Genomic DNA, 27184 nt, shown 5'->3' with positions numbered 1-27184 from the left:
ATTTCCCCAGCCTCCAGATGGCCGTACAGCTCCCGGCAGTGCCACTCATGTGGGTGTGCAAGCCACACAGCCAAAGGAAAGAACAGTATTGTCTGTGGGGAAGGTAGGTGCAATCCTGCCTTCCTCCCCTAGCCCTCTCTGCCCTGCTTACAGGATTGTGTGAACGACCTTTATAGCTTTAGTAAACTCCTCTTAATGTGGTACTGATGTTTTAAAGTATTTTATCCATGGCCATAAAGGGACTTTGCTTTCTCTGAGCACACACATAGGAAAAATACTAGGAGCTAGAACCATTTTGTGATACCTTTTTACACTGCAATGGAACCTTAAGGGACACAGGGTCTAGTGGTTTCCAACCTGAGGTCCTCCAGATGTTGCCGGACTACAACTCCCATCATTGTGGCTGGGGATGATGGGTGTTGTAGTCCAGAAACATCTGGAGGATCCCACATTAGGAACCACTACTCTAGGCCTCAGGCAGGGCTGTACCAAAGTTGGAGACGGCGCTAGGACAAAAAGTGAAGATGGACCCCTGTCTCTACTGCCTTCTTCTTCAGAAAGGCATGACGGGGAGAGCAAACAGCAAGTTGTCACCCAGCTGGTGCCCCTCCTCATTCAGAGGCCCTGGGACATTTGTCTCCCCAACTCCCTGTTCAGTTGTAGCTACAACCCTGGCTTCAGGGCAAATACAGAACCTGCTCTGTGTTATGTCTGCTGTCTTTCACTAATGCGGTGCTGTATCCTTTCCTTTATGTCTGGAAGTTAAGGTTACCAATTCTGTTTCAAGCTATTCTTGGAGATTCCCCCCACCCCCAATATTCTTTGGGATATGTTTCACAATGTTCTAGTCATGCAGATCTCCAGGACTGTTTTCTCTGCCAGTTCCTGGACACTCCAGGCCAACGCCAGAAGGTGTGCAGAGAATTCCACACAAGGAAAAACTAGAAGCAAAAAAATATAGTCTGGATGACATGATGAGGAAAATGACTCAGAGTGGTCCCATTGAAATTAAAAGGATTAAAACATCTTTTTTTCTAATTTCAAAGGGACCACTTTGAGTAGTGTTCCTCATCATGTCAGCCTCTGTCTTCAGGAGTAAAGATGGTTTAGAATTACTGCTCATTTTCCATATCCAGTGAAGGTGCTCTCCCCATTTGGGCCTGTCTGGTACACCAGAAACTTCTGTACTGGACACCAGAGGAATCCATAGGAAATATTTCCTGTATTTGCACCACAAATGAAAGAAAGATATGTTCTTGTGCAGCTTTAGCTCATTGCAGAGGAACTTGCACTGGTGAATTCTGCTCAGTGTCTTCATCTTTTCATATGAACAAGATGTTATTTAAGAACATGATTAAGCTAACGGACTTGTTTTTATCATAAAAATAAATAAGTTAAGCCCACTGGCTGACATTGTGACTACATTTACTAGAGAAAATCTTACTAAAATTTAGTAGTCCCTGAGCAGTATTATTAAGACATTTAGTCAGGATGTCACTCACCTCATCACAGTGCTGACAAAGAGCTGGTGAGCAGGCAGGCAGGAGAGAGATAGCAGCCGCCTGAGTAAAGACTTTTTCTGTGGAAAAGGCATTGTCTGTGATATAAGAGACATATCAGCAAATATTTGCCCATGAGGAAGAGGGGTTACCTCGAAACTGGCTCAGAACCCGGGTGCCTGTTGGCTTTGGCACTTCCATTGATTGCCATCTGTTTTGTTATTTGAGGACATTTTTACTGGTGGAGTGGACATTTTGACACAACGTATTGTGATCTGTATTTGAAGATATTCATCGTTCTAGCATGTGTTGAATCTTCAGAGTCCCTCTGTAGTGGTTCACACCAGCAAGCATGGACATTGGTGAACATTATTCTTTGCAGTAACTTTATTTGCCATCTCCTGATGTATGCTTATTGTTCATTGTTTTTTTCACTGATTATTATTGTTATCTTTCATAGTGTTGTGATCTTTTCACAATTTAGGTTCTGATTTATGCATTAAAATGTTCAGTTTACATATATTTTGGGGGCATCTTCAGGGGAGACAGTTTTCTCATTCATGGTTTTAACATGCTCTTTTCAGAGAGTCCTATAGATTCACAACATAGTTAGTTGTATTATTCAGGCTTTTCACCATTAGCCTGACACAGGGGATTTCTTTGTTTCTGGTTTCTTGCCCTGTGTGGTCCCCAGTTTTGGCGGCTGTATGAAAGTACAGACATTTATTTACACATTATGGTCAATACACATACAGTCGTACACTTCCTACCTGTACCCTACACTAGAGAGAGCATGTACCCTGGGTTACTTTTAAAGTGAATACATGTACAATCATTAACACAAAAATATGTATGTGGAATATAAAAACATAGAAAGATAGGAAGCTGCCATATACTGAGTCAGACTATTGGTCTATCTAGCTCAGTATTGTCTTCACAGACTGGCAGTGGCTTCTCCAAGGTTGCAGGCAGAAATCTCTCTCAGCCCTATCTTGGAGAAACCAGAGAGAGAACTTGAAACCTTCTGCTCTTCCCAGAGCGGCTCCACCCCCTGAGGGGAATATCTTACAGTGCTCACACTTCTAATATCCCATTCATATGCGAGCAGGGTGGACCCTGCTTAGCTAAGGGGACATGTATAGACAATCTGTATGCACATACAATGTAATGTCTGAATAAAGCTTGTGTCAGATGTCAGATCACTTTTTAAAGTCAGAATAGTTTTACCAAACAAGTTTGTTACAGGCAGAGGGGCTCTTACCCCTGGACTTCTAGGCTGAAGTCCAGGGCCTCCACACCTTCTGGGGCCCCCCAAATCCTCTTTAGTCTGTTCCAGGTGGTGTGGTTGCCGCGCCAGGTGGCCAAGCGTGACTGTGACCTGTGCCGGACGGCTGAGCATGACCTCTGCTTTAGAGGCGGGGAGTGGAGAATGAAATATGCGGGTTGGAATATGTTGTGTGTTTAAATGTTTCTGCTAATGCATATTTGCATAAATATAGCTATTTAATACTCTTACAGCCTTGTGAGTTCAGTTGCTGTTTGTGCCCTCAAGAACCCATGTGTTCCAAAACACTGTGTGTGTCACAGTGTGTGTGTGTGCATAGGAGATGATGCTTAACTTGCACCAGGGTGGGGCTGGGGGGCTCCAAAGGCCTTTAGGTCCAGGATCCAAAAGTACTTAGGTGCACCTCTGGTTACAGGACATGGAATCAGCTGTTCCAAGAAGACAGAAAAACTGGACATGCCTAAAGGAGTTCTTTGCATTGTGACTGTACTATAATAGAATTCTCTCTAGGGTTTTTGGCACCCTTGGCAAAGTTTGACTTTGGTGTCCCCACCCCCACCCTCAAACCACCCCAGCCAAGAAGTGTGGTGCCCAGGGGTGTATCTAGGGTGGGGCAGGCAGGGCACACGCCCCGGGTGCCACTTGAAGGGGGCGCCATTTTTAAAAATTAAAGAAATGGCTGCCAAAAACAAAATGACCACCACACATGCTCAAGTGGCCTCTGTGAGGCTCTAGGCCATGCCAGGCCTCACAGAGGCCGTTTGAGCATGAGCGGTGGCCATTTTGTTTTCAGTGGCCATTTTGCTTAAAAAATATTTTTTAAAATGGCCACCGCACATGCTCAAATGGTCCATGTGTGAGGCCCTAGAGGCCAGTGGGGGGAGGGGAACCTTTGCAGACCCCCTGCCCAATGGCCTTTAGGAAGGCCCCCACCCGAAGGGACTACAGTTTTTTTTTTTTTTATGTAATATAATCTAAGTCACTGTACACATATTCAGATATGTGACTTGTATGTGACCTTCAGACTTGTATTTTTCAGCTGATATAATGGTAAAGTTATCTGAAAGATGGGTGTCAGATGTTTGGACAGGGGGCGCAATTTCGGTGCTTGCCCTAGGCGCTATTTTCCCTAGATACGCCTCTGGTGGTGCCCTAGCTTTAACCTGAGCCGCACAGGTGGCTCATTCCCTGGGTCAAATGACCAGCCCACGCAGATGACCAGCGAATGACTACCCTGCACTGGTTTCAGGATTCAGTGGGAGAGGGGAAAGAGTTGAGGAGCTTAGAGCCTGCCTTTCCTCTATTGCTACCCCCTTTCTCCCCTCAGCAGTGCAGGCCCTGTTCATGATCCTCATTCTTACTTCAACTCTCTGTCTTACTTCCTGTTTGGGGTCCAGACATGTGAGAAATGAAGATGGAGGCTCCCATCTGAGAAGCTGCAGCAGTAACAGAGTGGAGCAAAGCAGGGAGGGGGCAGGTACAGGACAGAGCACACTTAGAGGCGGAGAAGGAGGAGGAAAGCATATCAGACACCACCTAGGAGGTGCGCCCTGCTTACTCAACTTCCACCCAGGCAGCTGCGGCATCCCCCAAGAATTGGATCCCCAGGTGACTGCCTAGGTCTGCTTAGTGGACAGGCCAGTTCTGATAATACTTCCTGTCCCCAAATAGTGTTTTTTAAAAAGAAAGAAATGCACTGCTTTCTGTTGTTCTGCTTTAAATTAGAGAGACAGTACAGTGTAGCAGTTAGCACATTTTGGATTAAGGCAAGGGAGAAAATAATAACTAGGGGCAGAAAGTTTCTAGTTTCTTCCCCTGCTAACTGAGCAAAGAGGCAACTTTTAAAAGTGGTGGCTCTCTTTATTTAGCAGGGGGAGAGCAATTGGCCGTATCCATCCCCAACACAGCATCCCTCCAGTGGCTGTCACTGATGTCTGTTTTATTTTTCCTTTTTTAGATTGTGAGCCCTTTGGGGAAAGGGAGCCATTTCCTTCCTTCCTTCCTATATAAACCGCTTTGGGAACTTTTGTTTAAAGCAGTATATAAATATCCATTGTAAATATCTGTTGTGGTATGACCCTAAAAGCAGCAGTTTGCCATGGGGCAACGGGGAGGTGGGGAGGGGAAAGTTCTGACATCACGTGAAACTGGAGTTACAAGTGCCCAGGGTTTGTGTAACTGCATGTCTGGATGTGTGAAACTGCAGTTCGGACCCTACTAACTCAAAGATTTCAGTCACCAAACACTAATCTGAACCCTCAGTTTGGTTCGCTGCTTGGGCCTCTGGTTTGTGGCTGCCTTCATTATGTCTGAAGGCAGAACTGGAAGCAGCCTTCCCAGGAACCGGAGGTGAGGGGCATGGTGGAAATCGGGCTCCCAGTTCTATGTTATGTCTGAATGTGCCCAGACTCTGAGGCAGACTGTCTAACTGGAGTTAGCTGGGAGATTACAAGCTTGAAGGGCTGCCCATATTTCTCTCTTGGCAACTTCTGCTTTTCAGGAACTCTTGTTTGCCTCCACTTAAAGAAAGCAAATACTACAAAGACACCAGGAATCTCCAGTGCTTGCTTACATCCAAAGGAAACTGAACCCAGTAGAATAGTGAGGAGTGCATAACACTATTCAAATCCTGGACTTCTGTTGGGAAGTTTGTTAAACAAGAATCAGCTGACGCCCTGTGAGGGGAAGTGATGACATTGCATTGGGACCATTATAGCTGGGTGTCCCTACTAGAATAGTTGGTGGTGAAGCAATTAAAATGTGGTGAAAGGACATGGTTGTCTCTTGGCTTTAGGCTGTCAGCACATTTCATACACCTGTTTGACTCTCCTTCTGATGCTGCTCCAGCATAAATGACTGAACAGCCTTTGAAAAACAAATTTGGCTTGAAAGTATATTAAGACATAATATCAGAACCATGGTTTCATTCTGCTGTAGACTCAGGGTGAATACAGACAACCTACTTACAAAATGGTGAAAGTGTGTAAGTTTTCTTGTTCTTTAACATGTGCAATAGAATACAGTGACTGACTTTGAAGTATTCTATAGTTCCCTCCATGCATTGCTGTAACAACTTTCCAGTTCTTTGTTCAGTAAAGCGGGTGGCTAATATGTGCTGTCTCACAGGCCTGAAACTTATTCATACTGATAATGGTGTTGTTTCAAAGAGAGCTGTAATACATCTTGCCATCTCTTTGGAGTTCTCTTTTTCTTAAGAAAATTTTATATCTTTTAGAAAAAACAGTGTGCTGCTTTCAAACTTGCAAAGTCCTCTATTGTGTGTATTTTGTAATTACCAGAGCCCCTGGTGGCGCAGTGGTAAAACTGCCGCTCTGTAACCAGAAGGTTACAAGTTCGATCCTGACAAAGGGCTCAAGGTTGACTCAGCCTTCCATCCTTCCGAGGTCGGTAAAATGAGTACCCAGAATGTTGGGGGCAATATGCTAAAATCATTGTAAACCGCTTAGAGAGCTCCGGCTATAGAGCGGTATATAAATGTAAGTGCTATTGCTATATGAAATACTTTTTCATTCATTTCATTTTAGTCTTCAGAACATTACCAGTGATACATCTCTAACCCTATGATAATCTTTGAATGAGTGTTAATAGCTTCATCCATTATAATTGCTTGTCATGTAATTTCCCTAACTATTGTTAAAAGTAAAACCAACATGTTGAACATTACTATGCTTGTAGTGACATCTACTGGTTGGAAGCAGCTTAAAGGAACAGACTGCTCTAGCAATAGAATATAATTCTATTTTTATCTTTTCAGAATCCATCAAAGTTTCTTGTGTCCTATTAATTCCAAATGACTTATTTACAGCCAGTGCAGTATATAGCTTGGGAAATGAGCGTGTGTGTGGCAGTGGGGAGAGTCTCTGTATTTTATATGCATAATATATGCTGCTGATAGAACTTGCATTTTCAAGGTGAAGAATATTAATTAATTTCTTTTAAAACATGAATGGGCTGGGAACAAAATATGGACCTTATCATATGGACCGTGCTGGCATCTATTTATATTTATCAGAGAGCACACAATAGCTCTTCAGGTAGTTTCAAACCATGGTATGGAGTCTGGTGCTCACCATAATTTGCCTATTAAGACCCATGGCAAACTATGATTAGGAAATGGAGGGACTCATCAGGTGAGTTGGGAGAAGCCATGGCTGTGTTACTTTCATTATCTGATTGAAAAAATGAAGTCTGCAATCCAGCAGAGTTAGGAATGCTTAAATTTAGGGGCTAACTAAATTACTCAACAGAACTGAAGTCCTGTTAAAATTATTAGGACAGGTTTTCACTACTTAAGTCAGGGTGTCAGCCACTGAGTTCAGCATTATGGCCAGATTTTTGGCTTTTGGTTCTAGCTGTCCTTGGTCAGGCTCAGGTGATCACTTAAACCATGGTTTAAATTGTGTGAATGAACCTTTCCTCCCCTGGACTTTTGCATGGCCCTCTCCTCCTTGTTCCCACTCCGAGGCTTCCATAACTGGATCTGCCATTTGGCTGGTGCTGTGAGCTGTGCAGGAGTGGTGGGAGGAATGCAGTTATCACAGTTGCTCTCTCCTGTTATCTAAGGACACCACCCTGGTAGAAATAACCCTGAAGTGATGTTAGCATAACACCTGTATTAGAACCAACTATAAAGTCACAAAACAGTTCCTCAAAACTCTTCGTCAGACTCAATGGAAAGTAAACGAAAGCCAAAAAGGGTGGGTGGAATAGTGCTGCTCAGTGTGTAATAGTTTGAGATGGTGTTACATACAGGAAATGTCTCTAATAAAATGAAGTAATAATACACTGAGGCTGTTAACACATGCAGCCAAGAGCAGGCTAAGGCAGCCAAGGCCGCTCTTGGCTGGCTGTGTGTACTGCCAAGAGGAGAGGAGAGGAGAGGAGAGGAGGTCTTGTGGTAGCAAGTATGACTTGTCCCATTAGCTAAGCAGGGTCCACCCTGGTTGCATATGAATGGGAGACTAGCATTGCCAGACATATTCCCCTCAGGGGATGGAGCTGCTCTGGGAAGAGCAGAAGGTTCCAAGTTCCCTCCCTTGTTTCTCCAAGATAGGGCTGAGAGAGATTCCTGCCTGCAGCCTTGGAGAAGCCACTGCCAGTCTGTGAAGACAATACTGAGCTAGATAGACCAATGGTCTGACTCAGTATATCGCAGCTTTCTATGTTCCTATGACATCCGCAAACCCGCTTAGGGAGCTCGCCACTTAGGGTTAAGGGTGCAAGGGCGCCTTTAATCTGGTCTAAGTGCTTGTGTGTCAGCACCACACAGCGCCAGCACAGGAACAGGCTCTCAGACAGCACCAGGGGATCCCCACAATGCACTGCACTCTTGCGCAGTGCATTATGGGAGTTCCGGGCACTGGGACGTGTCCCAGCCCCCAAACCTCCACGCTGCCAGGGGCAACCAATGTCCATGTGGGTGTGCAATCTGCACATCCAGCACGGACTGAGGATCATCTGTGGGGAAGTTAAGTCTAAGCAGCCTTCTCCACCTCCCACCCGGTAGCCCTCTCACTCAATCGTGAGAACGGGCTCATTATCTACAAATACAAATAATGCAATAATACATCTTCAAACTCATGCATTGAAATGTCTCAGTAACTAAGCAGATAAGAGATATAAGCAACATTAAATATTTGCACCAGGTGATCTGCCTGTAGTATCAGCTCAACACTACTGAAATGCGGAGGCAACTTATTCTATTAACGCAGCGATTACTCTCATGTAACCCAGTTTGCCAGCAGAATGAGTCTCTAGTTACAACATAAACTTCAGTCCTAAAATATTTATTTTGTAGCAAATCCTATTAACTTCAATGGAATGTATTTCCAAGGAACAACAGTGTTAGTTTCTGATATCTAGACCAATCCCAATGTGCATTTTTTCAAAAAGTCAATTGAAAAGCAGGTTTTCAGATCAGGACAAGCCTGTCTTATCCCCATGTGCAAAATAAAAACAAAATGGAACCAAAAGTACTTGTACATAGAAAATTAAAACATTTGCATCATTTTCTTTTATTTGCTATAATTCATAAATACAAAGTCACAGAATAAACTTAACTGATTATTAAGTTAGAATATCTTTTGCCCCCCGCCCAGCCCCAATTCTACTGCAAGTACATACACCAGTTAGCTCAGTCTACTGCTTCCTGTACTGAGACAAACAAGTTCTTTAGAATAGTTTACAGTGTCTATGGGGAAACATCTTGTCTGTGACACTGAACAGCTATTCTGACAACATTAAAGTATTAGGCACAAAGACTCTGGTTTTAAAAGATATGAAAATGTGCCATATCCATCACTCACACTTCCCTAGTTCATTCACAGCCATCCTATCTCTTTAATAAAACATACATATTTGTATTTTGTCAAGTCCCAATCAAGCCTATTCTCAATCTCAAAATACATTTAAAGGGGACAGACATGTAGTTGCTGCCAATCCATGTCTCTCCCCATCAGAAGAAGTTGGGGTCGGAGGATGGGGATGGGCTGAAATGATTGTTGGGCAAATCTTCAAATATATGCTACTGAGATACCCAGGTCTGCATCATCCACACACACCCCATACCCACCACATGTCCCTATTTTCCCATTCACCCGAATGGGGAAATAGGGACATGTTGGCAGGTATGCTATCCCATAATACCTAGTAGCCTGGGCCTCAGGTCCCTCTCTTTAAAATCTAAGAGGTCTTGCTTTCTGTCCACAGCATCTGGAGAGAGCAGACTTTAAGTAAGATGGCATTTTATAACCATCTAAATCACACTAAAACACATGAATAGCTTATTAGCCATCTTTCAAATTTGTTCTGAGTGAGGGAAAGGATCAAAGGACCTTTGGAGAATGGCTAGATAGACTTCTTTTAAACCTGAAGTCCTTGATTTTCATTCTTTGGGAGAAGTCAACTAGACAAGTTGACAGGTACCAAAATTTGTTATCTAGTCCAATCCTTAGCTCTGGGGTGGGTTATCCTAGACCCAAAGCATCCCCACCTGATATCCATCCAATCTCAATAAATTAGCATCACTACCATACCTAAAACATGACACTACATTTAAACAGGTATGCAGCTCATCCAAGCCACACAACATAGTCAGTGGCTCAATTACTACAACTCTGAACAACTCTATTTTGCTATAAATGACTGCATTTTACTCAATCACAAAGCAACAGTACCTAACCTTATTCGGTACAAAATAAATTCTATTCTTAATAATATGTCCCTTTTTACCATAATCAAACAGCAATAATACGGTACTTATTATTTAAAATAACTGAGCAGAAATATTACCTGTCTATTAAAAGAATTAGGGGCACAACCCAGCTAATCTTAAGCATTTTAAGGACTATTGGCTTCAATAAGGGAGTTAAACATGTGCTTAACCCTCTCTGTTAAAATTCATAGGACTTGAAAGTGCTTAACAGTGGCTGCCTCTTGCCCCATTTAAAATGTATCCTATTCCTTAAGATAATTCATGAAAGCAACATAAGGCTGCCTATTAAAATGAGGTCTTTGAAAATAGCGTCAGCTACTGCTGAGGATAATCTTTGCCCTAATTTCTCTTTAATTTCTTCTCACTTCTCGGCCCCTTAAAGGCTGTGGTGGTCTGTAGTTCTTCAGCATACGGAAGGCAGCTTCTCCCTCACTAGTACAGAGAAGGCTGCGGAATTTGGCTAACTGTGGATGAAAATGGTACACAAATTAACAGGGAAATGACAAACTAAGGTTTAAAAATATGTTAAATAAAATAATAAAGTAATAATAAAACCAATCCTCTGTGAGTTATCTGTCCAGAAACATGAAGATAGTAGGTACCTTCCCCACAATCTATAGCCGAAAAAGCCTTTCACATAAAATAGAGAAGCTATTGCAGGTGTGAAAACTCCATATATTCACTGTGCATAAATAATGGCAATTCTGTTGTTTTAGACCACAGACCAGTAAAAAATAATCTTTCCCCATAACACTTCATAAACGTTGTTGCAAAGCAGACAGTGTGTGCTACGTATTTGCTTTCCTTATCAATACACACAAGTCACAACCATGTCCAGATAATACCGACAGCTCCATTGTTTTGTTTTGTTTTATCACAAGTGAATAAAGTATATATTATAAAAAGTGTTCACCTATCCAGCTCCAGCACAGCATCTCTCTAGTGGCTGCTGGTAGTATCTGCCTTATGTTTCTTTTTAGATTGTGAGCCCTTTGGGGACAGGAGACTATCTTATTTATGTATTTTTCTATATAAACTATTTTGAGAATTTTGGTTGAAGAGTGGTATATAAATATTCAGAGTAGTAGTATCTCTATATAACAGCCATAGTTTGTCTGAGAGTATCACCAGCTCGTCTGGTTGCGACTCAAAGGTGTGCCTTCTCTGTAGTAGTCGTAGTTGTTGTTATTATTTATTCGATTTCTATACCGCCCTTCCAAAAATGGCTCAGGGCGGTTTACACAGAGAAATAACAAATAAATAAGATGGATCCCTGTCCCCAAAGGGCTTAAAATCGAAAAAGAAACATAATTTAGACACCAACAACCATCATGGGAGGTACTGTGCTGGGGGTGGATAGGGCCAGTTACTCTCCCCCTGCTAAATAAAGAGAATCACCATGTTAAAAAGGTGCCTCTTTGCCAAGTTAGCAGGGGTTAACCCAGTTGCCCCAGAGTTGTGGAATGCACTTCCTGCTGAGATTAGAGCTGCTCCATCCCTGTTGGCTTTTAGGGAACAGCTAAATACACATCTCTTCAGCCAAACCTTTTAGTTAGTTGGTGTGTTTTTATGGATCTTTTAATCTGATTTTTATATGTTTTAACTGTTAAATTCTTGGTTTGGTTTATGCTGTAAACCACCTAGAGAGACCACTTGGGTAGTGAGCAGCATACAAATATATTAAATAAATAAATAATACAGTGCATTCCCAATGTCCTGTCAGGCAGGAAATGCAGGAGAGGCACTTATACGCCTTCCTGAGTTCTTGGAGGAAAGGTGGATAATGAGCAGTAAGTCAAGTCATGGATAGAGCTACACAGGTTTGATTTCCAGTGACTGTGGTCACCAGGACAGGGATCTGGTTTAACCTGAACAATGATTGTATCCCAAGTGTACCCCTTTACTTTTCATCATATTTGCGAGTGGCTGTCATTTACTCCTTTGGGAAAAAATTAAGAATGCTAAGATTCCCAAAAGTGCGCTAAGGGCAAAAATCTGTCCTCCCAATACTGTGGCCTGGGCTTCACTGACATGAGTTCCTTTCAAACCCTTATGAGTAGGCCCGGATTGCATATTTGTACACACCTCACTATTTTGGCCAACTGCCATACCAAGATGGATTGTAGCTGAAACTCCTAGCAGCCCAATTCTAAACACATTTACACATAAATAAGACCTGCAGTGGAACTAATAATGATTCATACTGCAACCTTAATGCTCCTGAACTTTTAAAGTTAGCAGCAGGTATATTCTCTTAATCCCTAAATAGATTGCAAATGTTCTTCCAAATGTCCCTCTAAAACCTGAAAGTATTATTATTTGAGAAGGCAGAGGTATAAAGATGTACCTGCTCAGAACAAATGTTTATAGGCTCTCTCAGAATGATCCAAATGACACTTTCAAGAAGAGGAGGAACAGTAAGAGAGCCAAGGTAAGTCCAGTAGTCCAGAGAATGGGGGAGCAGGCAGGAAGGGTCAAAGTTGGTGAATCTATGCTGTTTACCCTGAAGGAAGGAAGGAAGGAAATTAGCAAAAATGGCCACACCTTGCACTTCCTAACTATCTTATTGCTAATATGCATGTAATTTATACTTCTGCAGACCTTCCATCAGAGTGAAGTTAATATGCTCTTCCAGGTCCAGGATGCTTCAGGGAGTATATTTTTAATACATGTTTTCCTTCTTCCTGAGGGCAGTGCCAGGAGGAGCCCCCTAGGAATCAGATTGGTTGGAGCTGTTTGAGTAGCAGCTGTTCCAGCCAGTAAGACCAAAAGAGGAAGTTGTAGGCAGAGGTGAGGAGGGAGGAAGCTCCCTGCTCTGGAGGATTCCATGGCTGCTGGTAAGTCTGACCTTTTACTAGCTTGTCTGTTTGGTGGGAGGGGTGATGCAGTCTAGGGATTTAGTTAGTTATAAGTTTATTCAGTCATTGACCAGCAAATGCAGTCTAGGGATGTGCACGGAACTGGTCTGGAGGCCATGTTGGAGGCCTCTGAACCAATTTGGAATTGGGGTGGTCCAGCGGGGTGTGTGTGTCTCGCTTTAAGGGCGGAGGGGTAATACCCCTCCAGCCGCTTTTCCCCCTCCGGCGCTCCACTTTAGAGCAAAGTTTTTGGGGTGGCAGCGTTCCTCCCTGCCGCCCCTGCCATTGCCCGGAAAAAGCAGAAGTTACTTCCGTGCATGCGCCCATTGTGGCACGCGTGTCCATCGCCGGGGGGGGGGCAGGTAGGCATCTGCCTCTGACCACGTTCTCGCCTGCCCTCCCTGTTCCAATGCCCACCAGCTGCTACTGCGAGAGAACACTGATTGTTTCCAGAGCTATCACTACAGACAATTCTGTAAGAACTGGAGAGCAAAATTCTGGAGAACAAAAACAAAGGCAATATTTATGTATGCTTTCCCAGGGCCTGCTGAATGATGGTGCTACTTATTATTATTTCCTAATTCTGTGTTTGTCAAGTTGTCCTTCCTTTTCTACACATTTTTTTCAGATGAGTCAAGAGGTGCAAGATTGTTATCTTGAATCACACTAACTTGAATATTTATGGACAGATTGCCACACAGCATGTTAAAGCTGCTTGAAGGGAAAAAATAAAGAAACATGCATATGTAGCATCCTGATCCAAAAGGCCATGGTCATTCTGTTGCACATTCCATAATATGGGCTGCCCTATTTATTCAAATGGAGAAAGCAGAACTTTGTGAACCAAGGAATGCACACCCAAGTCTGTGTCCTCTGTTGGAAAGGGCAAGAAAGCAGCTCTAGGTTGTTAATAGAAAGAAACTTCCATGTGCACTTTGGAGCCCTATACCTAGAAGAATGTTCAAGATTGGGACAATCCACAACAAGGCTATGGAAATATTAAAGAAGATACTGTACCTTGATTTTAATTATATCCAAATAGTCTGTGATTTTCTTCAGTTGTGAATTACAGTCACCCACCTGTAAATAAAAATGACAGAGGGTTTGCTTTGCTCAGGGAAGCTTACAGAAGAAGCAAGTCACTACAAGGAAACTTCCCTTTCCTCTCCATTCAACTAGCTCCCTGCCTCCTCCTGAACATAGTGGGATGTTCATGCAAGGGAAGAGGGATTCTCAAAAAATTAGCAGAGGCACTGAGCTGCTTGTGGAAGAGGAGAATTTTGTTCCATGTTTGCTTCTTAAATTTCATTGTATTTATTCTTGAAATTTATTTACTGCTTTCTCATCAAAATGCTCAAAGCAGTATAGAATGCTTAAAAACATAAATAATTATATGAAAACAGAAATACAAACAGCAATCGATTAATTATTGTTTTCTTGCTCATTGAATATTGCTGTGAAAGGAAAGAGAGGTTTTTTTGTTACCTTTAAGAAAACAGCCATTACTGCTAATCCATCTGGCTGGTGAGCAGCCTCAACAAAATTGGCATATTTGTCTGCATTCCAATGCACCACATGAAGCTGAAAAGCAAGATCACAAGTACAGTTAATCATCACCTTACTGAAGTCAGACAACTCTGTGCTACATCTACTGAGGAATCTTTGGGGCTAGTTTAATTGTCGGCAAGTAGCCCAAAGCCATCTTGATGAATGAAGTCCTTTTGAAGCTCCATGCACGTTGGTCCAAAACTCCGGAGATCCATTTTAGCCAGTCCTAGTATTGACCATGTTTATAAAGATAATGACATCGTCTCTGGCCCATTTGCAGGCCCATCCCTCCCGCTAGGACATGCCTCCACACCCATTTTTCCCTTGTCAGGTTTCCTCAGGTACACTGGATTGAGGGCTTAAAAGGTCCTTGCAGGAAAGCTGCTCTGTATGTGTAAAATATTATTATTATGAGTCAGTTCTGACTGGTGAGTTCACTAAATCATTCTGTATTCTGGAACATAAGGTGTCCACACTTGCAATTTTAGTTTCACTTAAAAGCTGGACTGTATAACTGTTAAAATATTACGAATGTTACAAAAAAGGAAACAAATGCTTTCAGTAGGAATGACTTTTATTGTAGATTAAAGGAAAAAACAACAAAAGAAGAAAGGACACAAGTAAAATCACCAGAGCTAAATTAGCCACACTCCTCCTCCCCAGTCATCCTGCTAAGTAGGCCACACAAAAAGGAGCTCTGAACCACAATGGAGTAGACCCATTCCCAATGGCTTGTGACTTCTCTTTTAAAGGATGTATGTATCTTGTCTTACCACCGCTTCTGCACCACAGCTTGTAGGAGAAATCTTTTAAGGCCTGTTTCTTTTGTGCATCATCATCATCAGATTCCTGTACGGCAGCCTGTCGGAGAAACCTGGGTCCAGTGGATAGGGTGTCCCAGCTTAGTGGGACCTTGAATCCATTGGCCTGTTGAGAACATCTGCCAGGGGAAGCATGTTGTCTTCTTTGGCTGCAGAGTAGCTCTTTCTTCTTGCATGTGCCAGTTTGGCAGAGGTGCATTCTTGAGTCAAAGAGCCTTTTTCTTTGTGCAGCTAAGTACTAAAAACCTAGCTACAGATCCATTGGAAGTTTTTTCATCTATATCTATATGGCCAGCCTGACTCTCTCAGTTCTAGGGTGCTTTTTCCAAAATCAGAAAGGTTCCTAGTGGGTCCGTGTAGATGTTTATAACCAGAGTGGAAACCTTTTTAGACTAACTAGAAATTCCTAGATATTTTCTCCTTCCATTTGGTTTCTTAGATGGAGCTTATTTGTTTCAGCTATACATTTGTTTTGGAACATATTGTTTTCTAAGCACCTCTTATTAATTCGTTATATTCCATCTCACCTGGTTCCTGTGGAAAACATAAGTCTTTAAACACTGCAAATGGCATTTCCCCCCCAACTGATTCCCCCCACTGATTTTAGTCATTCAACATTTTTTTCATTTTCCTCTATTATACTAAGGACACTTCTTCTCTGTCAGTCTTCAGCACTTGCATTAAAGTGCTGTTTAGCATGTACTGCCATTTCAGAATAACTTACTTTCTCATTATATTGAAAACTTTCCACCTTAATTTAGCTAACTGGGAGCCATATATACTTTTAAAGAGGAGGAAAACAAACAATGTTTTGAATTGTTAATGTATGGACAATAGTTTTTGCAAATGGAATGTTGACATTCTATTTCAATACTGCAAAAATATTGAAACAAATTGTCAAAGAATGCAAAAATATGGGGAAAGTCCTGATCCAGAGAATTCTTACAGCATGGAAGTTCCGGTGAGACCCTGTAAGCACTCCCTCACTCATCTCAATGAAGGAAGCAGGTCCAAGTGCACATTCCTTTGAACTGGGTACCCAATGCATGGAGGAGATCACTTTGTATATCAGCATATACTTTTATATGTGAATCATGGTATAAATCTATACCAATAAATCAATACCAAGTTATTTTATATACCAATACAGCATATAATATAACTTGTTTTTCTGAAATTTAGGAACAGAATTTGCTAGTGAACATTTTCTAGTATCTTTTTACCCAGGAAAACCTCTCTCTATCTCTACCGTATGTATTGTACAATACATGGAGGGCAAATACTGCAGGCACAGCACTCAAATGTGGAGGACTCCCATAGGCTGAATAGGTTCCTGTTTTCCACCCTCCCACCTGCCTATGCACACAGGCATTGTTAAGGACTGCTCTTCCATATTCCCAATTGGAGATACGAAATGTGCCCTGCCATCCTCTTGTACTGCCTGTGGTGCATAGACAATAGAGGGATTTAAACAGGGATCCACTGAGCCTACAGGAGTGTTTTGCACACAGGTGCTTTGCCTGGGTTGGACTGGATTCTGCTCATATTGTCTTAAAGCATCTCCAAGAAAGGGCTGAGAGAGACTCCTGGAGAAGCTGCTGCCAGACTGTGTATAGAATACTGAGCTAGATGGACCAATGGTCTGACTCGATATAAGGCAGCTTCCTATGTTCCCATAGCCTTTCCTCCTTAGTAGAATGTTATATCTTTCTCTAATATGCAGAGGAATTCAAGTGCCTATTGTTTTAACAATGAATTAATTCCCGGAGAACTAATAAATTTGTTCTTTTCTCTCTGTAGCACTCAATTCTGAACATACAAAATGATTGACCATCTCAGGGCCACTGTACTTTATACAGCAGATATTTTGTCATTTTGCTTCATGTCTATAAAATGGACACTGGGACATTTTAAGGAGAGATGGCCATCTATAGAAAGGAGGTAAACACACGATGAGAAACTGCAGCCAAATGTTGTCTGCACGTGTTTACTTAAACTTCTTTCAAACACTGCAGTGTTGTGGCAAACAGAGAAAACATACTGGCAGTGTGAAGTGGCCCTTACTATTACTACTATTTATACTCCGCTTCATTGGTGAGCATACTTATTAGAGACTTAAATGTGCAGTGCAGTGATCTCAAGACAAAATGACAACACAGCGGAACACACCACAGAACCTAACTACCCACTGGCACACAAACATATTTCATCAAATTCGTCTTAAGTAGCACGCTTTCTGCAGCACTCAGTTAATCATAATGAAATCCACCACTGTAAATGATCAATACTTCTGTTACTGAAAGCAACCATTTTTAAACAGGACTGCTTGTCAAAAGGTGGCTTTAGAAATGTAGCTAAAGCAAATCACGACGACTTCTATATAGTTCAGTGGAGTGCTTTACCTCTGCTGCGAATTTTGTTCCATCCACTGCATGTTCAGAACCAAGGTCATCACTAGGCCCCCAATGGAAGTGAATTTGCCTCAGCCTGTAATTTCCAAGGAGTGGACCTCCACTCAGCACTAAAAATATAAAACATAAAGTAGCACTGTTAGTGTGTTAGGAACTCTTGGAAAAGCTAGCGCTTTTTTTTAACCCCACATTTCTTTGTACTATTTGAAGACCTAAGAAGATATGATTCATAAGTCTGCTCCAGCAAAGCATTTCTTATGTGTATCTCTTTTTCTCTCTCATAATAATTCTAAGAGAACTGTCTTTACTAGCAACTGCTGCTATGAAATATTTTGAGAGTGGCTGACATCCAGACTAACTTCCTAAATAGTACTTCTCAGGGAGTCTAATGGACTACTTAATGTCAATAGAACTACTCAGGAATAACTTAGTCTGCATGTCAGATCCTCCAGCTTTTTGGTTTCAACTTTAAAGAAGTCCCTAGGGGCTTCAATTTTTATCAGAGAAGCAACATAGTAGAGGGACAGGTTCTATCTCTTTCCTCACATGTTCTCAGAATTGAACACCTCCTCCTAGTATCCATAAGGTATCTGTATACGCCCCCAAGTAGTAGGGATAATAGCTCATAGGAACATAGGAAGCTGCCATATACCGAGTCAGACCATTATCTAGCTCAGTATTGTCTACACAGACTGGCAGCAACTTCTCCAAGGTTGCAGGCAGGAATCTCTCTCAGCCCTATCTTGGAGATGTGAGAGAGGGAACTTGGAACCTAGATGCTCTTCCCAGAGCAGCTCCATCCCCTGAGGAGAATATCTTACAGTGCTCACATATAGTCTCCCACTCCAATGCAACCAGGGCAGACCCTGCTTAGTTAAGGGGACAAGTCATGCTTGCTACCACAAGACCAGCTCCAGGAAGCAGTATTTAGACTAGGAAAATGGCATGACGAGAAGGTTAATTCCCCTGCTCCTGTCCCCTAGTCCTGCTGCTCCAAAAGAAATCAGAGCTCCAGTGCCTGCTGTGTGACCTTCAGGGACCTGTTTCTGGAAGGCAAAAGGACTTCTGGAGGGAGAAGAGAGCAGTGAAAGTCACTCCCCACTCTGAGCGTACTCAGCTGTGAAAGAAGCCTTCTCTACAGCTGCCTTCCAAGGGTGCAGCCCTTCTTCCACCCTCCTACATATGTGGGCCAGTGTTTCTCTAAGGCACTGGTCTAACCTCTGTTGAAGAGTACTGGATTAGATGGATTTTTGGTCTAATCTAGCAAGGCAATTTATTTTATTTTATTTTACATATTTTTATACCACCCAAAACTTACGTCTCTGGGTAGTTTACAACAATTCTTATGTGTACTGAATCTTTTCTCTCTCTCATAATTCCAAAAGAACTTTATTTACAAGCAAATGCTGTTATGAAATATTTTGAAACACTGTGGCTGACATCCAGACTAACTTACTGAATAGTACTATTCAGGGAGTAGTCTAAAGGAATTTAAATAGGACTGCTCAGGAGCAACTTAGTCTGGATGTCAGCCACTGAGACCTCCAACAACAATCTCTGAATTTGCAAAATTGTATAAAACCTAGAGGGGGGCAGGTATTAACAGGTACAGAGTAATCACTGGACTTACTGTTTCATTTTTTCCTTAATCATCTGATTCTGAAAAAAATAAACTTAGGGATGGGACATAAATCACTCCGTGACTAGAAACAAAAAGGAAACAAGAAATCTGAACTGTTCATATGAAATCAGACCTAGAGTAAGAAACAAAGGCTCTAACTATGTGGCAGAGAGAGAACACTGTGTTTGAAAAGCCAGTTCAAGAGGCTTTTGGGCATCTTGTCAGCTGTCTTTAGTGGATGAGACTGGTCACCTTCAAGCAGAATGCAGGCAGTACATCTGAACTCCAATATCTTTTAATAGGAGTTGTTTATAAAGTTATGAGTAAAGTAATTTCAAATGGTGACACACAAAAGGGAAGACAAAAGATTCTTCTCTGGAGAATGGTAGTGTTTCAATTCATAGAATGTAATGTCAGCTCAGGTAGGATTGAACACTGGCCCAAAGAAAAGAGTACAGTGAAAACAGAATGAAATCTGTTTCAGTACAAACCTGATTTATTTTCAGTGTCATCAAATTCCACACTGGTGGAGTGTCCGTTATTGAGTATGACTTTAGCAGAGGTAGGGTCATAGTTGGGGTTGAGAGGAGGCAGAGTGGGGTCATATTTGGTCTCCTTAGTTTGGATATCAATGGGAGATTGACGGTCTCCATTAGCGAGGGGAAAAACTTCCTTCCAGTGAGAAGGTCCTAAAAGGTATTACAGTAGAAACATTGTTCATTAATATACATTCTGCATGGACAGAGAAACCAAGGAATTGTCATAGGAGAAAATAATCACAAAAACCTACCTGGATTTTCTTATTTTTCTTTAAAAACATATTTTATTCAGAAATTATTTTTTTAAGTTGGATTTAAAGGGATGGACTGTATACCATCCAATTGGTGAGCTATTAGTCAGCTCTCTCTACAAATAAGTCTTAATTCTAATAAATTAAATACCCAAGGATGCGGGTTAAAACACTAGGCTTGGTCATTTTCTGCCTATTTCCAGGCATTCTGGTCATAAGGAATGCAGCAGGCACCTGAAATTAACACACATGCAACAGATTCAGAGAACATTTACCCATCAGCTGATTAATGTGGTAATCCACACATCTAAAATGCTTCATTCTGGTTCAGCATCTTACTGGGTTGAAGTATGTTCATCCAACACTTTGTCAAATCTTGTGTTGATTCAGAGGTACCCCAAAGATACAGCTCAAGAAGAGCTATTGGGTGTGGGCCCTTGTTGAGAATTAAGGCTTGCCTCCTGTGGAGACTTCATAGCAGCTAAAGTCTTAACAGCACTATCATGATATAAAGAGAAAGCTGTGGCCTCATAGAATAGCCCTAAGCCCTGGTACACCCATGCTTCAGAATGGGGTAGTGAATACTGAGGTGGCAGAGCAGACTGTATTACTTCAATCTATAGGGGGGCCATGCTAGTTTTGAAGATCCCCATAGCAAACATTTTCTGCAAGTAAAAAAACTAGCACTTTTCTCCATGGAGAAAGGTTTTCTAGTCCAGCTCTCTCCTGCTATGCTAGAGTTTTACATCCAAGGAGTATGTCCATAGAGGATAGCAATAAAAAAGTGATCCCCCCAACATGTAGATTACATGTTATCACCTCAGAACTCTTATCACCTCATTTTGCTGCTCAACTTCAGCCTTCCTGCAGATGTTGGCCTACAACTCCCATCATCCCTGATGATTGACCACTGTGGCTGGGGATTGTGGGAGTTGTAGTCCAAAAACAGCTGGGGGCCTAAGTTGAGCAAGCCTGTGACTAAGCCTCAGTCTTGATCTGTTAGTCATTTGTTGGTCTTGTAACACAGGCACATTTATATGGTCTCATTGACAGGGCTGATAAAACATTTCCTAGGTACTAGGATCTAGAACCTAATTTTTTAGGAGCCAGCATCAAAGTTACAGATGTCAACCCCTGATCAGGATCAAAAGGAAAAAGAAAAAAAATGTTGGCATATCTCCACTACTATCCTATACAAGTTTTACAACTGTACTAGTTGTCTTCAGAGAATCTTGAGATTGAGATTGGTACAAGTGTCAGAAATCTGTTAGAGATCGCTACCCAACCTTATAGAACTATCCTTCCCATAGCTCCTATCCCTGGAGAGAGAAAATAAGTTTGTGGATATACCCTTAGGCACTAGGGCTACTTTTTAATGGTTTTGATGACCAGCATTTGGAATTCTTCTGGCCTCACACACACAAACTCATAAAATAAAAAGCGAATAGACAGAAATACCAGCTGGGATGGCTACTTGGGATAACTGGGAATTCTAGCTTTATAAGGAAAATGGATATCTTGTTCCTTCTATGTAAGAACTCTTCATTATGTGGCTCCCCGTCTCATTGCTGTGGGCTTACAACTCTTCTGCTATTATTCCATTAATTAGGTACCCATTCTTTTCTGTTCCTACAGTCTCAAGATCAATATAACTGGGGCTATAATTGATTCTCTGCAGATCTATGCTGAAGTTTTATAGATTCTCTCAGCAAAGTGTTCCCTTACCATTCCAATGCCCACCAAATAATTCCATTCTTCAAATGTTATACAAAATAATAATAATTAAAAGGTCAAGCAAGAACAACAGAAAGGAAGCTGTTTTTTTTTTCATTTCTCTTTAGCAGTACTACAAATACGTTTAATCTGGATGGAACTAGCAAACACAAACAGCAACTTCAGAGGCAACAAAGATCAGAGCAACACACTGAACAGTTTATTCTCAAATATGTAGAAGAATCTTCTCAAACAGAAGAAATGGGGAAATAGGCTACGTTTTTTAACTAGCTGCAATCCTGCTGTATTAAAATCAATGGGAGTTGTTTTTAGAAGCAGGATTGCACCCTATTAAAATGCAATTCAGCAATGTGATAAATTGTCTAGGGAGAATGTGGACTTTTTTTTTTTTTAGGTTTTTGGCGAAAGATTAAATAGGCTTCAAGAATAAAGATCACAGCATATTCTGGATTTATTTCTGGGAGGGAGAAGGATTGTACAGCAGAAAACTCATCAGGTTCTTTCCAGTCTATGTTTATGTGACTATAACCAAAATTATGTACCCTTTGATACATCAAGAAAAATCCCCTTCTGCAGTAGAATCAACTAAATTTTAGTTCAGCTTATGAAATTAGTTCAAATTATGAAACCCTTCACAGACCACACTGTTTCTTACATTTGTTCGGGAAACTGAACCATTCAGCCACCTGCATATGAACACATACAAAGAACCATACAATTAAGGTCACATCTGCACTGGCATTCGCATTTTAAAACTCTCTTTGCCAGCAGGACTTTTATTAACAATCTGATCTAATAAAAAGATGAAACATCATAATTAATATATATCAAGCACATTTTAATAGTTCAAAGAGTTTCATATACACAATCTTTATAACTGTGACTGACCTTCTCTGGACCAAATTACTCCTGAGTAGCCCTATTGAAATTAATCTTTTAGAGGAGTATTATTGAGTAACTGAAGTCTGGATGTCGTTATTATGATCCCGATTGCAGACACAGGACAATAAGAATAATGATTTGCTGAAGGGCACATGCACTGCAATCTTTTGTATATTTACTCAGAAGTCAGTCCAATTGCATTCAGTGGGCTTTATTCCCAAGTAACTGTGCACAGGATTGCAAACCTAGTAAACTAGTAGATGAGATGAGATTTGAACCAGAATCTTCCCATCTCACAGTAAGGACGCCAGACCAGTAGTCAAATAGCTTGTGACAAGTTAATGCCTTGACCCCCTCCCTGTCTCTAATGCTGTGAAAATACAGCACAGTCTCTCGTTGTGTTATCTGGGATGCACAGTTTGTTTTACGTCAATCTAGCCTCTGTTCCACCAAGATTATCTTTCAAACTATATTTCATACTACACATAAATTATAGTCCTAAAATGTGACTGCTATAATGGCATATGCACGAAAGGTCTGTCCTATTTACCGAATTATTTTTGGACTATGATACTCACTATCCAAATAATGTTCTTATAACTGAAAAAAGTAATCAAACTGTGTAGTTCATATCCTATGTATAGTGCAATCCTATGCATGTCAACTTGAAAGTAATTCCCACTTAATTAAATAAAATTTGCTCTCAATTAAGTGCTGTTGAGAGTGCAGCCTTCAACCTGCACAGATATATACAAAATAATTTTTTCACGACAGCTAAGAAAGTTGTATATTGAAGCCTGCTGAAGTAGTGTGTGGTCTACATTTCCCAGATTTTTTTAATTCAAGGAAAATTTAATCTTTTCTTGAATTAAAAACTCATATATCTTTCCTTCAACTCATTCCTTAAATTAAACTCTTCACTGAATTCAACTATTTCCTTGAATTAAAACCTCTTATCTTATCCCTGTATTATCCTGCTAAGTGGTAAGGAGGATTTTTTCACACAAGTACAGATGTGTGTGTGTGTGTGTGTGTTTCCTCCTTTTAAGCCTGGCTATATGATAGATAGATAGATAGATAGATAGATAGATAGATAGATAGATAGATAGATTCACACAGACCTGCCAGATAAGGATAATACTTAAAGTGATTGTAGTCCACAAAAGCTGATACTATAATAAATTTCCAAGTCTTGAAGGTGCCACAAGACTCTTTGTTGTTTTAGAATTACACAAGAATATGTCCTAAAATGATCTGTAAGGGCCAATTGTTATCTTAAAATAGGAAGGCACTGTTTGAACTAATAAAGACCATTCCAGTTATGTGGAATTTCTGATATACACAACTGAAATCGTGTCAAGCCAGTGGATATCCACAACCCCAAGCTTTACAAAGTTTCTCATAACCAGGGACTCCAGTGACATTAGAACCCATTCTGTGTGTAAAGTTTCTCCTGACAGGGAAGCAATTACTCTGCTGCTAATGCAACATCTATATGTACAGGAGAGCTCTGTGTGTCACCAGAATGGTCTTATTAAGCTCTTAGATTCAATTAATTAGAAATTCAGTAATACGTGTGGTGCTCCTCTCTAGAGCTCTGTAATTTTATTTTTGATCCATGGTTTACTAAACAGACGTCACTCCGACTGCTGCAGCATCAAGATTAGGCTACTGCAACGTCATGTACAACTTGAGGCTAATGCTGAAGTGTCTCAATTGCTAAGCTATACCCTGTTTTGCTACGTAAAAGTGGACTAAAAGCACTAAGTGTGGACTGGTGGTTTCAAATACATTCTTAGCAATGTTATTGTCCTGTCTGTCTGAGAGTGGTCCCCATCTCCAAGCTCATCAGCCTAACCCTCAGAAGCTTATAGATAAAGGAGAATCCAAAGCAGGGGCCTCAAACTGCAACCCTCTTGCAGGTATTGGTCTACAACTCCCATCATCCCTGGCGATTGGGATGATGGGAGTTGTAATCTAAAAAGCGCTGGAGGGCAACTGTTTGAGATCCCTGATCCCAAAGAGCTGGGGCTATCACAGGACACATCACACTGCAGGGGCGTTTGGGCCTGGGTTGAGTTATATAAATCACATCAATAATTGCTAACTGAGCAAAGAGACACCTTTTTAAAGTGGTGATTCTCTTTCATGAGCAGGGGGGAGAGCAACTGGCCCTATCCATCCCCAGCACAGCATCCCTCCAGTGGCTGTTGCTGGTGTCTAATGTGTTTCTCTTTTAGATTGTGAGGCTTTGGGGAACATGGAGCCATTGTATGAATGTATGTATGTACATACGTATATCTATGTAAACCTCTTTGGGGACTTTTATTGAAAAGCAGTATATAAATGTCATATTCATATCAATATATAAACATCACACACACACACACACACACACACACATATATGGGAGAGGGAAAGGGGGAAAGATGTAAAAGTTATTTAGCATAGAGATTTAAATACATGAGCCCTGATCCAAATATTCATCAGTGCAGCAGAAGGTTCCAGAGAGCTTCCATGACCTCTGCAATATGCAGTCAGGGCTCCAAAAGGAAGTTCTGCTAGGACAATGGATTGCTAAGACTGAATCCCGTTGCCTCTGTTCCCCCAGCTCCATCCAACACTTGACTGCACAAAACATCCGTTAGGCTGTGTACTGCAGTGTGCAGAGTTCTCCTGATCCTTGAGCATCTTTCCCTATCCCTTGTTTCTACACATGGAATACAGTAAAAGACTGGGGTGACTATGTGGAGGTGCCATTAAAACCATGAGGCTGACTGTCACTTAACAGCTGTCGCTTAGCAAGAGTATGTGCAACTTTGTTTTAAATCACTAATCTCAGAAACTTTAGCCAAATCTTGCTTATTTAAAAAGCATGCAGTATCTTTAAGATAGAATCACATCTTTAAAATCCTGCATGCTATCCTACAGTATATATATCATTGCCAAAAATTACTTTGACGTTCCATTCCCAGCGACTGCTTCATGCAGGTGTGTGCTTAAGTCAGTTTGTAATGTGGCTGTAAATCCAATCTTGACTAGAGTACACATTTTATTTCTCTTCCATATTCCATGCACTGACAAATTTACATTGGACACAAAGAACATGAGAGTAACATAGGCTTTTGACTGGTACCTGTGAAAATGGTCTAAGTGTTGCAAAAGATGTTTGCCTTCCCATGGAAACAATTTAGAAGGCTTTAGAAAGCTATGGAGTCAAGGAGAAAAGTGGGGGGGGGGGAGAACGAGAACACACTGCAGAATATAATATTATGAAAATATTAATGCATAATACAAAACAAAGAAAAATGAAACAAGGTATGTTGAATTGCTCTAACATTGTGCCCAATGTAGTAACCAGTGTGTGTTGTCTGTCTGTATTAATCTCCCCCATAAATTAAAATAAAATTCACTAACTTGACCGCAAAAAAATTTGTCAATTCACTAGCATATGAAGAGCAACTGGTGTTCCTAGCTTGGGAACTTTAGTTAGCACAGTAAAAAGTTCCTTTTTATCTCCTAGAAGTGGAAATTTTAGCTCTAGTGCTAAAATCAGCCTGCTTTAAATTCCATTTAGAAGCACACTCAGCACATATCTTCTGATTCACTACCACTAGGGATCAATCCCTCCTCTTCAAAAACAAAACATTAAAAAACGACAGAAAATATAAGATTTGCTCTAGCTGGATCAGTAATGTTTGGTATAATAATCATGTTCCATAGGGTGAGTTTTAATCATATTCGAGTCTACTTTCTAAGTAAGACGGATCCAATAAAGTTAGTAAAGGGCGTGTGTGTAAAAGTTGCGCAAGTTTCGAAAAAAAAGATGCAACGTTCCAAACCGTCTTGAGGTTGTTTTAATGAAAGGCGGTATAAAACTCTTAACAATCAATATATACATTAAGCTGCAATCCGATCTCTGCACCTTTACCGGCTGCGAGTAAAAAACAACAACAACCCGCCACTGATCTCACTGAGCCTTGCTTTGGGACAAACAGTAGAGGATGGCGCTGCAGGTGTGGTGGAAGTGACTGGAGCATACAATTTTGCTGCTCCGAAAATGAACGCAAGCGTGGCTCCAAAAACACTCCCACCACACAAGTGAAAATGTGGTGTCTGTCTTCCTCCTAGTCTGAAGCCAGAACTTTGGAGATCGCCTCCCACTCAGCCTCGATCCCGGCCCAAAGAAGTGAGTGGGAAAGTCCAGCAAAGATCACCTCCCGCCCAGCCCAGCCTTCTTCTACTGCCCCAGCCCCCTTCCTATTTCACCAGAGAGCCAACAGGGGCTCTCCCCGCTCACCGTTGTGCTCATCGTATCCCCAGTGCAGCATGACTACTCCCCTAACTGGATGAGAAGCACCGGTGGTGGTTGCGATGTTGATGCTGCGGTGTCGGACAGAGAGGCGTGTGCACGGCTCTGTACAGGAGAGACGACCAGGCGCTCCACGAGGCAGGGACCGATCGCGCCCGGGACTGCCCCTGCAGCGCCTTCTTATGCACG

The 27184-nt window shown here is 41.5% G+C and overlaps 1 protein-coding gene and 1 long non-coding RNA gene across 2 annotated transcripts; one reads left to right on the top strand and one right to left on the bottom strand.

The window, feature by feature from the left end:
• LOC128324532 (uncharacterized) lies at positions 1-13859 on the top strand. The gene is made up of 3 exons (XR_008306914.1): positions 1-103; positions 12713-12855; positions 13505-13859. It is a non-coding gene; the product is annotated as an uncharacterized LOC128324532 (long non-coding RNA).
• LOC128324531 (carbonic anhydrase 13-like) lies at positions 8800-27184 on the bottom strand. The gene is made up of 7 exons (XM_053249219.1): positions 26984-27184; positions 19769-19966; positions 17648-17766; positions 14362-14457; positions 13894-13956; positions 12366-12521; positions 8800-10482 (listed from the first exon to the last, which is right to left on the bottom strand). Exons 1-7 carry the CDS (start codon positions 27012-27014, stop codon positions 10369-10371), a joined length of 777 nt encoding a protein of 258 aa, XP_053105194.1. The 5' UTR covers positions 27015-27184; the 3' UTR covers positions 8800-10368.

This window comes from Hemicordylus capensis, chromosome 4 (genome assembly GCF_027244095.1).
Source record: "Hemicordylus capensis ecotype Gifberg chromosome 4, rHemCap1.1.pri, whole genome shotgun sequence".
Lineage (NCBI taxonomy): Eukaryota > Metazoa > Chordata > Lepidosauria > Squamata > Cordylidae > Hemicordylus > Hemicordylus capensis.
The sequence above is the reverse complement of the archived record's forward strand: the minus strand, read 5'-3'. Positions and strand labels throughout refer to the sequence as shown.